This window comes from Elephantulus edwardii, unplaced genomic scaffold (assembly GCF_000299155.1).
Source record: "Elephantulus edwardii isolate Elephantulus edwardi_28Jun2011 unplaced genomic scaffold, EleEdw1.0 scaffold00567, whole genome shotgun sequence".
Classification (NCBI taxonomy): Eukaryota; Metazoa; Chordata; class Mammalia; order Macroscelidea; family Macroscelididae; genus Elephantulus; species Elephantulus edwardii.
This window is the reverse complement of record NW_006400317.1, coordinates 162,385-175,446: the sequence shown is the minus strand read 5'-3', so window position 1 is coordinate 175,446 and position 13,062 is coordinate 162,385. Positions and strand designations below refer to the sequence as shown.

General features: G+C 42.5%; 1 protein-coding gene across 2 annotated transcripts in view; it reads right to left on the bottom strand.

Annotated features, from left to right (window-relative positions):
- The window catches only part of OTUD5 (OTU domain containing 5), a 68,691-nt gene that overhangs the window by 30,768 nt on the left and 24,861 nt on the right, over positions 1-13,062 (bottom strand). Inside the window, exons 3-5 of one of the 2 annotated variants that reach the window (XM_006903321.1) lie at positions 2,391-2,455; positions 2,153-2,309; positions 1,908-2,056 (exon numbers count right to left, since the gene is read on the bottom strand). In XM_006903321.1, coding sequence (XP_006903383.1) covers positions 1,908-2,056; positions 2,153-2,309; positions 2,391-2,455 — 371 coding nt within the window. Of the gene's footprint in view, positions 1-1,907; positions 2,059-2,139; positions 2,310-2,390; positions 2,456-13,062 lie in introns of both variants that reach the window. The other variant, XM_006903322.1, reaches the window with a different exon arrangement.

The window sequence follows — 13,062 nt, the reverse complement described above, 5'->3', positions numbered from 1 at the left end:
CAGAGGCGGTGCGGTTGGCGCAGGATAGAGCAGGGTTTAGAGCTGTTGTGCATAGGGTCGCTATGAGTCGGAAACGACTTGATGGCACATAATAACAACAACAACAATTAGTAAAATGTGTATGGGGGCTCCAAGGGTGTCGGGGTGGGAGCAGAAGGCTGAGGATGGGTGGGGAGAATAACAAGGTTGTACAATTTTTTGGGTGGAGGGAGGGGGTAAAGGAAATGGGAAAGACCCAATCGGAACCTGAAAAGACGGGGTAATGGTGGTGGGCATAGTTCAGTGGTGATTAATTTTATAAAAAACACAATGTATGGGAATGACTGTATGACACATAATGTCAATGAAGGAAAGTGTAGGGGAGGAAACATGCAATAAAAAAATAAACATATATTTAAAAAATAATGTATGAAGACTCATTCATTAATTGTAACAAGTTCACTAGTTATCTAAGAAGTCACTATTACCTAAAGGGGGGAGTGTATGGGATGTAAAACGCCTAAAAAATAAAGACTGCCAGTAAAAAGAAAAGCTCTTCAAAATGTAAAAAGAAAAAAATGATACCCACTATCAAACCACAGACTGTCCATCTTTCTCCCACAAAGACACTTATAGATTTGAACTACCAGAGAGGCACTATTTAGGTTTGCAATGCAACTCCCTACCGACTAATACTATGGGTTTCCTAAAACGAGAAGATGAGTATTTTGTTTGTAGGAAGTAAAACAACAGTAGTGGTGTTAGGTGCCATGGAGTCGACTATGACTCATAGGGACCCTACAGATCTGAACTTTACCCTAACCTGGGCCATCCTCATGATCTCCAATATGCTCAATTCACTGTTACCAGGTGTGTGCTGGGAAAAGGCATTTCCTTTTCTGAGGTCCTATTTATGCACCAGGTCTAATGATTGACACCTTCTCTATCAGTTGAGTTACCAGTTCAAGAGTAACTGTACAATCTAAGTGTTGAAGCCAGGTCTGAATATCAGGTCTCTACAACCACAGCTTAACTCCTATGAGTTGGTACAGGAATTCAAGCAGGTAATAAGATAGCCAGACTAGTTCTGGATCACTGTTCCCAAATCTGGCTCTATCTTCTAAATACCAAGTCTCCACAGGCATAAAAGATAGGCGACTCAGCTCACAAGCACACAAACTGAAAGAACCCTGAGAAATTACCTGTTGTTAGGTACTGTCGAGTCTAGTATAACTCACAGCAACCTTATGAACAACAGATCTGAAACCTGTCCTATCCTGTGCCATCCTCATTATCTCTGACACACTTGAGTCCATTGCTGCAGTCACTGTGTAAATCCATCACACTGAGTGTCTTCTCTTTGGTTGAATTCCACCTTTCCAAGCATGATGTTCCTGTCAAGGAATAGCCTCTCCTAGCAACATGCCCAACGTATGTGAAACAAAGCTTTATCATGTTTGCCTGCAAGCAGCAGTCTGGTTGTATCCTCTCCAAAATATATCTGTTTGCTCTTGTGGCGGTCCACGGGATCTTCAGTACTCTCCTCCAACACCACAGATCGAAGGCAACAATCCTTATTCATTGTCAAGCTCCAGATGCAAAGCAAGTGACCTTGAAAACACTATGGTCTGAATCGGGCACATCTTAGTCCTCAAACTGACATCATTGCTCTTCAATAATTTGGAGAGGTCCCTGACTGCAGACTTCCCCAGTGCAATACATCTCCTGACTGCTGGTGTCAAGGGTGCTAATTGTGGATCCAAGTGAGAATAAGCTGTTCACAGCTTCAATCTTTTCTCCATCTTCATGATGTTGCCTATTGGTCCAGCAGTGTTAATTTTTGTTTTCTTGAAAAATTACCTAGAGTAATTAATTTTATAGAGTTTTTCCATATTCAGCATCTCTCCTGGGCATAGAAACCCACTTACCCCTGGTTTGAATGATGGCAAGCCCAGCCCTACGCCAATGGTCGCCTTGTTGGGATTCACCACAGAATTGTAGTGGATATTCCGATGGTAGCTGACACGGATGGGTTCATCCTCGTTTTGATGGATCCCATGGAATGTGTTGATGGGTTCTGCAAAGAGAGAGAGAATAAGGTATACAGAACAGGCTTGTAAGGCAAGTTCAGGCAAGGTGCCATCAGTCTTTCACCTAGCTACCAGAGAAGTACCTGTGCTATATTGGTACACCTCCACCGGACGGTTGTACATCTCTGCCATGGCCTGCATCTCAATGTGGTTGCCATGACAGTTGTTTTTCCTCTTCCGATTGATGTAGGTGGTAAAGTCTTCTGTGACATAGTTGGAGAAATAGTCTGCATTTTTCATCTGCAGAAGAGGCAGGAAGGTCTGTGAGAAGAGGTGATCCTCCTACTCTGCCCCTGCCACAAAATCCACACAAAATCTTACCAGATAGTCCATGCAATGTTTTCGTACAACCTCATGCATGTCCTGGTCTCCATACACCTGGTCAGCTATAAGACAGAAGAGAAGACACGCTGGGGTCAGAGGTACCATAAACAACAAATTCCAAGTCAAGGATTAGGGAGACTCAGAGGCTAGAGAAAAGCCTTTGTCACCTCAGTAAGAACTGGGCTGGATATAAGACAGCCAGAATGGTCTTGAGATCAAGAGCTCTGATATGAAAGTGACACAACCAGAGTGTGCTCAGGCACTCAGACAGATAAACAAACACAAACTCCTATAAATGACCTCAAACACTGATTCTACCCTTCTTATTTTCCACATAAGGAACTAGACTCAAGGCAGAGTTTTTTACTGGCTCAAGGTCACACAGTGTCAATCTGTGACAGAGTCAACTCCAGAATTTTATTTTCCGGATTTGTAGGTGGTTGCTGTTATGTGCCATCAAGGCGCCTGCAACTCATAATGACCCTATGTACAATAGCTTTCAACCCTGCCCTATTCTGAGCCAGTCTCACTAACCCCAACATACCTAATCCCATTGCCCCAGTTACCATCTCAATTCATCTCATCTGGGGTCTTCCTCTCCTGTGCTGTCCCTCCACCCTTCCAATAAGCATGATGTCCCTCCTGGTCACGTACCCAAAGTACATGAGATGAAGCTACAAAATCCTTGCCTCCAAGGAGAAACTTGGTTTGACAAGACAGACCTATTTGTTCTCCTGGCAGTCCATGGTATGTTCAATACTCTTCTCCAGCACCACAACTCAAAGGAATTAATTCTTCTGTCATCCTTAAGTCATTGTCCAGCTCTCTGGAACAGGTGCACCTCAGTTTCTAGACTGTAGGTTAGTAAATAAATAAAATATCAGCTCCAAGACTAGTTCTGCCAGGTATTAGTGAGCTGAGTGATTGGGGGCAAGGGTTTTGAGTCTCACATGCCTCATTTTTAAAATGGGGACAAGATGGACCTGATGGGCCTATTATAAGGATTAAATGAGGTAATAGGTATAAAGTAGCTAGCACTAGACTTAGAATGGAGCACTCTATTAGAGATCCCTTCCCTACAATGAGGCTTGAATGTGGAATGCTGAGAAGAAAACGATAGAGGAAAACCCTGTTCCTGCTTGCAAGAAACACAGTGTCCAGAGAGAGAAAAGACACACACACATCTAACTTAAGCCTAAATCTGGAAAGCCAGCCTACAGCCCCAAGGGTCCAGGTATCATCAGTGTAGGTTAAAATGAGAGAAGGAACTAGATTCCCTCCTGTCTTGCTTGAGACATAACATTCTCTCTTTCTAGGATACCCTTACCATCTTCCTCAGCTACATATTTCTCACATACCAGTGTGTTTTTTATAATAGTTTCCTTTTCTCATCCATTCAGGTATACATCTATTATGTGATGTATCAAAGTGGTACACAACCTTTACCTGTCCAATCACTGAACTCTTATTGAGAGCAGTATAGCTCACACTGAAGTCTACTTCTCAACATAGTGAAGAAAATTAGGTAATTTGCTGAATAAATTGATAGGTTAGGGGAGACAAGGAGGTCTTCTCCATGATAAACTAAGGTGGGCTTGGAAATTAAATAAGAGTGACTTCTACCAGTGAACACAACAAGGGAATTTCTGTTTCTCTGAAAGATTATGGCTCTAATGGGTGTGCCCTAGGAAACTGGAAAACGTCAACTTGCTAAACTCTTGATTTCTTTCATGATCATCAGTCTACCTAACTGAAGACAATCAGAAGTATGTAGTCACCATCCTCCTCTTTCTTCCCTGATGGGTTCTGTGAGACAAAGCAAGAGTGCTGTGAGACAGACGAGATCTGCTTCGGTCTCAGATCTTCCTGGGGGCACAAAAACTTGAAAGTAGAGGGGAAAAGTGAGCATTGTAAAGGCAGGAAAGTCTAGACCCTTCACCAATGTAAACAAGGATGTAGGTTCTGTGACCACACTCTCTTACGTCCCCCACCAGTGGCGCTTCTAAGAGCAACTCATGTGCTTGCACACAGTAGGGGCCCCCTGCTTCCTTTCTTAGAAGCCAGGACCATAGAGCCTGCTGAGGCTGCCCAAGCTACTTGCAGAGGATTTTCCCCCCCTCTAGGCTGAGCTTGGGGCTTCACAGAGACAGTGCTGTCAGCAACTGAAGTAAACAAGAATTAAGGGGTTAAGTAGGAGTTGGTCTGCTAGGCTCTTAGATATTTACTGAGATGTTAGAGAAAACTGTAGCTCCTATGGAAAGGTCAATTCTCATTTCCAGACCTGGGAAATACCTATCTGTCCAAGCTAGATCAGTGATACAGATAACGTGAGAGAAAAGGAAGGAACTCAGGGGGATAATTTAATGAAGGTGCCCCGCCACCCTTGTCCCTGATATTGACACTTTTACCTCACTCTGCTGAGGCATCAAAGTCTAGCAGAAAGACTCTGCTGCCTCCTAGCTGTGTGTCACTGGACAAAGCTTTTACCCTGTCTGGGTCTCAGTGTCTCATCCATGGAGAGAGCAACTCTTCCTCCTGTCAGTGTTGACAAAGCTACAAGAGAAGGTTTGCAACAGATGAGGCATAGCAGATGTTCAAGTAGAGGAGCTATCTCTCCCAGAACAAAGACCCCTTCATATTTGTAGCCATTCACACATCAATCGCAATGCCACCAGGAGCAATTAATATGCCTTTCTTCATATTTAATTAATTAATATGCCTTTCTTCATTTTTCTACTTTCTCAGGTAAACGAAAGCCCCAAATGCTGAGCCCAGGCAGTACCTCCTCATGAGACACACGACTGGTCTCTGCCTTTACATGGTCCATGAGTACTTTCTGTACTCTTGGTTTGAAATTTTAGCAAACAAATGCCAAGAGTAACAACACAGGTGTCACAAACCTTAATGTAGGCCAAGTTATGACACCTTTCTACTTACCTAGAAAATATTACCTCTCAATTCTACAATACCACCAATAAATAGTAAGGTGTAACATGTACTTAATCACAGTTTTCTGTGGGGCAAAACTCTACCACACTAATTTACAAATTTTGGGAATCATTAACACAGGAGGGAAAATGTACATCTCTGAACCAAGAAAACAGCAACAGTAATGCCCCCAAAGGGAAGATCAGAAATCTTTTTCAATATAGTAAGGCAGGAAAAATCCAGACCAGGGCTAAGAACACAATAAGTACTCAATAAGGATTAGCTTCCTGAGTCTTCTAGTCCCTCAACTCTGTCATCCAGAACGTCTGAGAGGTTGGCACATGGGGCTGAGGACCAGGACTGAATTTCCCTGTGTGGGGACTGAAGGTAGGTGAAAAGAAGGGATCAGTGAACCTATAGAGGTAGGGGACTGCAGAGAACTTGTTTTGATTGAAACAGTAACGTCTCCTCTTGCTGATGCTGCATCTGTGGGCAATATGCACCTGTCCTCTCAACCCAGAGTCCAGTTGAAAGGAAATCCCCCACTGCTCCAACCTCTGTTCCCAACACAAAAAGGGCTCAAAATTCTTCAGTCTAATACAACCATTAGTTTGAATAAGGACTTACCACATTCCAAATAATTTGATTATCAAGAAAACAATCCTACTTTTCCCAAAATTGATACTGACACACAGGAATGTTGCTTCTGACTCACATTGGGAAGGGGTAAAATTCAAGCATTGGAAACCTAAGCCTATTAAACTTGACATTCTAAGAGCTATACCTGGAGTCAGACATAGCTTCCCTGACTACAGGGCAAGGCTAGCTCTGCAGGCAAAGGAGCCCTTTCTCAATCTTTCCCCACTGGGGATGGGAAGTGAAGGTGACACCAAGTTTTCAAGAGATAACGAATAACTTCAAGTACTACTGGCTCCAGGCAACATTATCAACCCCCAAGCCAGGCATCACTTAAGCTGCCTGACTCCCTGGGGGCCAGGTGTCTGATCCTGTCTGCATCAATTTCCCCTACAAGCACACACCCAGAAATCAGCTGGAGTCTAAAAAAGGTGTGGGGATAGAAAGAAGACAGCACGTTATCAGGATCATACTCTTCACTAGGCCACAGGGGTCATCATGAACATTACTCAAGCCCCTATGTCACTTCTCTTTTTCTGAGCATACAGAGACTCAAGAATAGGAATGTATAACATTACTGGTAAGTATATTCGTTTTCTCCTGGACACAAGAGCCTACTATTTGGTCCTAAAAGCCTTCTGAGGTCTCAACTCTTCTCACTATTTCTTAGTTGTTGGAATTGACGGAAAACCTCATAAGCAGTTCCTTACTTCACCTCTGCCTTGCATGTGGACTTCCGAGTTGTAAAACAACCCAGCTGTAGATGGAATTTGGTCCAGGACTTGAGAGCAATAGATGACATAGCTGAGCCTCTGCATCTTGTGGTTCCTAGCCTTTATGCCATAGTGGACAAAGTGCTACTCAATAGGCCTTTTATTTTAAGAGCTACCTTCCCTCTGTAGCTTGATTTGTGCCACTGTTGGAGCCTCTACTTGGAATATTAATACTTTTTAATTTTTTTGTTAGTTAAATTTGTGTCTTCTAGGCTGCAACACTTCCATGATACATCTTCAAGGATATGAACATGTACGGCTAAGCACATCTGATAACAGTGCATCTGAATTCCAACATCAATCTCCATAATAGTCTATGTGTTTCCTATTGCCAAAGGGACCCTTTAGAGTAGTGAGAGAAGATCTTCACCCTGAAACCTGCAGCGTCCCTTCTCAGCAGGAAGTAGCTAAGACAGTGCACCGTCCCCTTTTCCTTGTGAATCAGGGTGAAGTCTCTCTCAGGGAGGAGTGATAGGGAATGGCAGGGGACGCACTGACAAAAGAGACTGATCAGAGCTGGCTCTTACAAGCACTGTGGCAATTGGACAGTTAGGGCAGACTTTCAAGGGGGGGGGGGAAGAAGAACGAACTGGGGAGGAGGGTAGAGAGAATGGTGCAACAATGAATGGGTGGAAACCCAGAATCTCTGTAAATGTTCATTGAAATTAATACAATTTTATAATTTTTAAAAAAAAAGAATAGGAATGCAGAAGTATGCACATACATACAGCTAGCAGCAGATCCTGCCCCAAGATGCAGACTGGGATCAAATTTCCCACCCAAAACTCACAATAAAAAACTATTTAACAAATGTATGTCCTTGCCATCAAACCAGGAAAGTTGAAAATCAGACATGATGTGAGACTACCAACTAAGGTACTTCCTCATTTCTTTCCTAGCCACAGTTTGGGGGATAGGGAGGAGATAACCAATAGCTCTGATAGGCTTTCCAGATCCCTAACATATATTTAGCATTTACGTGGAGAGCAGGATGGGAAAACTTGGACTATCTTCATAAAGCAGTTTAAGTAGAGGGCTCTATCATTTGCTTTAAAAGGAGACATCTGGCAACTACCTCCTCCCCAGGTTTTAGCCTGTTTGCTAAAAGAACTATGCCACATTCAGAAAAAGGAAGCTTCCTGTCTGTAGAGAACCTAAAAACAATCCATACTTATGTGTTGCAGGGTGAGGCAGGAACTTAAGTCAATTCCTCAATTTCCCTCCTGGTTCAATGGATTCTGAATGGACCCCACTGTGTGTATGAGCCAGAATTATGGCCCCACTCAATGGCCACCTAACAGCAGTAACAAAGTCATTAGTGGTAAAGTGGACATAAGAACCAGGGAAGTCCAAAGGACATTATTTTTTTCCAAGATCCTATGAGCAAGACCTAGATTCTTAGCTTCTCCTTCAGTTAATGGCCTCACTAAGTAGATAAACCAGAAACAAAGGTCTCATGTGCCTGTCAAGTAGTTGTTATGACCTGGCACATGGCTTCAACAACTAACCCTGAGCTGTGAGTTGAGATTCATTCCTCCCAGTGCCCATGTTCAAAGACCTAAAGAAAATGAATAGGAACATGGAAACAGCCCAAATGCCCAAACACAATGGAATGGATTGAGACATTATGGTACATTCACTCAATGGAATACTATGCAGCACACAGGAGCAATGATTTTATAAATTACTACCTAACATGGGAGGGACTGGAGAGCATTATGCTAAGTGAATTAACTTATTCTCATAAGAACAAATACTGTATCAGACCATTATTATATAATGAGTATGAGGATCCAAGGAGGGGAGGAGAGGCTTAATGGCCTATGGGGGCTTATGGTAACACAATTTGATGGGTGGAGTGAGTGAAAAACAACATATACGAATTTTATGAACTTTGTATGTAAGCCAGTATTAAAAGAGGGAAAAAAATAGATCTAGTTCACCAGAACACATACACTTTCTCATAGCTCATGCAGGAACACATACTTTATGGTCTCTACTTTGCTGAGAAAGATCAGAGTCAGAGATTTCTGCTGAGTCAAAGCTACATAGAGCAAGAAAGGGATGGAGAAATGCAGACTCATGTGTCCAGGAGAATATGTGTTTTTCTGAGAATAGGAGGCCCTGCTGGCATCACAGGATACCTCTAGGACTCAGTTCCCACATCCATTCCATCCAAGCCTTCACTAATGCTGATGACTCCTGTGACAGGGGGTGGTAGGAGAGAACTAGGTATATGCAATGGTGTTGGTTCAAAAAGAGAACATCCAAAAATCAGAGGCAAAACAGAAGACACAAGGCCAACTACTTCAGACTTCCCAAGAGTAGAGGGCCACATGCTCCCAAATAGAGATGAGTAAGGTACGAGAGGTCAAGGAATAGATAAGAGCTAAAGTCACCAAGCTAAGGAGCTAGGGCTCACAGGGTCATAGAGGGAGAAAAAAGTGGTGTCTGGGGCTTCCCTCCGCCCTTGCAAACTCGGGCGGTGGACACCGAACAGAGAGGGACGGAGGGGGTCGACGGGGACTTGGGGACAATGTTGGTCTGGAGACTAAGGTGCACCAGATCCAGGCAGCGATCTTTGCAATTACTTGCTATGCATCTGAGAGCTGGATAATAACTAAGGATGGTAGAGGAAGGATTGATGCACTTCCCTGCACGACCATGACAGTTTTGCCACTAATGACTTTGTTGCTGCTGTTAGGTGCCATTGAGTCTACAACAACTCTTTGTTTATCAGATCACTAAGAGATAACAAGCCTTGCCTTATCCTGCATTGTCTTCACATGCCTAAGTCCATTATTTCATTGTATTAATCCATCTCATAAAGAGTTGCCTCTTCTGATGACCTTCTACTTTTCCCAGAATATGTCTTTTTCCAAGGACTGGCCCCTGCTGACAATATGCTCAAAGTAGGCAAGACAAAAGTTTCACTATCCATGCCTTTAAGGAGCCTACTGGTTGGACTTCCTCCAAAACAGGTTTTGGTAGCCCTTGAGATATTCAACTATTATTCAGCACCACAAGTCAAAGGTATCTACTCTTTTTCAGTCTTCCTTATTCAATGTCCAACTTTCAGATGCACAGAAATAATTGACAATACCATGGCTTGGGTTAGGCACATCTTAGCCTTTAAACCAATACCAGTGCTCTTTAGAATTTTGGACAGTAGATTGGACAGCTCTTTAGAACTCTGGAGAGTAGACTGGACTATAGATTTCCCCAATGCAACACATGTTTTGATTTCTTGACTGCTGCTACCATGAACACTGAATGTGGATCAATAAGGAAAAAGGAAATCCTTGACAATAATCTTTTCTCCATCTAGTAAGATTTGGTCCAGTGGTGATGATTTTTGTTTTCTTGATGTTAAAACTGTAACTGACATTAACCTTTAAACCTCTGCAGCAAGTGCTTCAAAACTTCTTCACTTTCAACAAGTAAGGTCATCTGCATTAACACAGGCTGCTGATAAATCTTCCTCCAATACTGAGGTCACATTCTTCTTCATATGGTCTCTGTATCTACCATCTTCAATGACCTTGAAGCTTGTCATCTTCCTTCTCTGAGTCTCACTTGTCTAAAGTTGGGATAATCCAATTTTAAAGGTGAGTCTGAAGAATACCTAACACACAGTAAGAATCAAATAACAAGCATTCCTTTGTCTACACTCCCCTCAGTTATGTGCTATTTCAACTATTTAATACGTGACAAGAAGTTAAGAGTTTGCAAGGGTTCTCCTCAAGTCTAGGACAACTGTCACCTGGCTCTGTCCAGGCTAGACTGAAAGCAGGGAACAAAGCACCCTTCCTGGGCACATGTACAGTGCATCAACAGGAAATTTCCAGATGAGGGCTAAAGACCTAGGGGTCAAATATTTTTGGGAAGAGGCCATGGGGCTTCTGAGGTTTTACAGAGAAAAGTCAAGGGCAGCTGAGTCAGGGGAAATATAACAGCCATAAAGCTGATCAGGAAAGGAAAGTTCTTTAATCTTCCCCAATCAGTTCTTCCTGTAAGCCTGAAACCCTTACTGGAAGGCCTTAATGAAGGGAAGGGAGCTCTGGAGGCCCAGTGGTAAGATGCTGTGATGCAATCCCAAAGGTATGTAGTTTGGATCCATCAGCTACTCCATGGGAAAAAGAATGGGCAATCTCCTCCCATGAGATTAACTGCCTCAGAAAACCCAATGGAGGGTCAGCTATGGGTCTGTTCTGACCCTACAGTGCAACAATGAGGGAAAGGAACTCAACAAATGTTTGAGAGGACCACCTAGATACATACACATACAAACTCTCTTGATATACATTATTTAACAAGCCATGTCTTCATTATCCTCAAAGATGACCCAAGACCCAGATATCCAGCTGGTCTAACAGAGGTGAGGCTCACCTGACCTTACATCCATTAGCAGTTCTACTTATCCCAAATATAGTCTAGGGACTTAGTACAAGGCCAGGCATAAAAAAAAAAAAAAACGATCTCGTCTTTCTTTGTCCCCTTTCTGTTCATAATGCCCCTAAATCTAACTCTTTCTAGGAAATGTCCCAGAAATAATACAAACCTGAGCTAAAGATGCAGGAGGAGTATTGGAGTTTCAAGCCCATCAAAGATCATCGCCTTAATAGTCTGTGCAATCTGCAAATATCTGTGCTTCTTAGATGCCACTGAGAGCAGTACTTTGACTTTACCAGTGCTACTCCACAAAAGGTTCCCTTGTGGTACAATAGTTAAGCACTAAACTGCTAATCAAAAGTCAGTGGTTCAAATCCACCAGGCACTCCACAACGCAAAGATGTGGCAATCTGCTTCTATAAAGATTACAGCCTAGGATACACCTACGTTCATAGCAGCATTCTTTACAAAAGCAAGGTAATGGAAACAGCCCACACAACCAAAACAAACAAATGGCTTGAGAAATTGTTGTTGTTGTTATGTGCCATCGAGTCACCTGCGACTCATAGCGACCCTATGTACAACAACCCTAAACTCCACTCTGTCCTGTGCCAATCGCACTGTCTCTGACACTCCCATCCCAATTATCCCAATCACTGAATCAATCCACCTCATAGAGGGCCTTCCTCTCCTGCGCTGTCCCTCCACCCTCCCAAGCATGATGTCCCTCTCTAAGGACCAGTCTCTCCTCACAACATGTCCAAAGTATGTTAGACGGAGCCTCAGAATCCTTGCCTCCAAGGAGCCACCCGGTTTATATTACTACAAAAATAGATAACTATTAAGATGTGTATAAATACCCTAAGGGAAGAGTAGAAAAAAGCAAAGAGTGGAAATCACTAAGATAACAGAATTTAGTGGGCTGACTGGGAAGAGGAGGGTGAAGGAATAGTAAAGATTCAACTGGATCTCGAAAAGACAGGGAGGGTAATAAGAGGCATAAATCAATAGTAATTATATGAAATGTATATGAATGAAACAATGAAAATTAAAGATTGTATAAAACATTATATATGAATGAAACATATTGTAAATGAACTGTATGAAAACCAGTAAAAAACTTAAACAACTATGAGATATAATCTCACCCCAATAACAATAGCAAAATTTATGCACATCCAAAAACTTCTCCAACAGGGTAAAAAGGGAAGCCACAGACTGGGAAAAAGTATTCGATAATGACATGTCAGATAAAGGACTTATATCTAGAATTTATAAAATACTTGAACACCACAACAAGATAAAGGTAAATAATCCAATTGAAAAATGGGCACAGGATATGAACAGACACTTCACGAAAGACATTCCAGATGGCCAAGAAGGACATGAAGAAATGTTCAAAATCCCTAGCTCTAAGAGAGATGCAAATCAAAACAATTATGAGATATCATCTCACCCCAGCCAGAATAGCAAAACTTAACAGAACAGCAAGCAACAATGCTGGCGAGGTTGTGGAGAAACTGGAACCCTTACTCACTGTTGGTGGAAGTGTAAAATGGTGCAACCACTGTGGAAAATGGTGTGGCACTTTCTCAAAAAGTTGCAAATAGAGCTATCATTTGACCCAGCAATTCCAATACTGGGAATATACCCTAAAGAGACTATAATCGACATTCAAGTAGATAGATGCACACCCATGTTTATCGCAGCTTTGTTCACAATAGCAAGGAGTTGGAAACAACCCAAGTGCCCATCAACAAACAAATGGATAGGGAAGCTGTGGTATATTCACACCATGGAATACTACACTGCATTGAAAAACAAGGAACTCACGCAATATTATTCAAAAATGGGTGACCCTGGAGGACATTATGCTGAGTGAAGTATCTCAGTCACAAAAGGACAAATACTGCATGGTGCCACTGTTGTAGAATGGGACT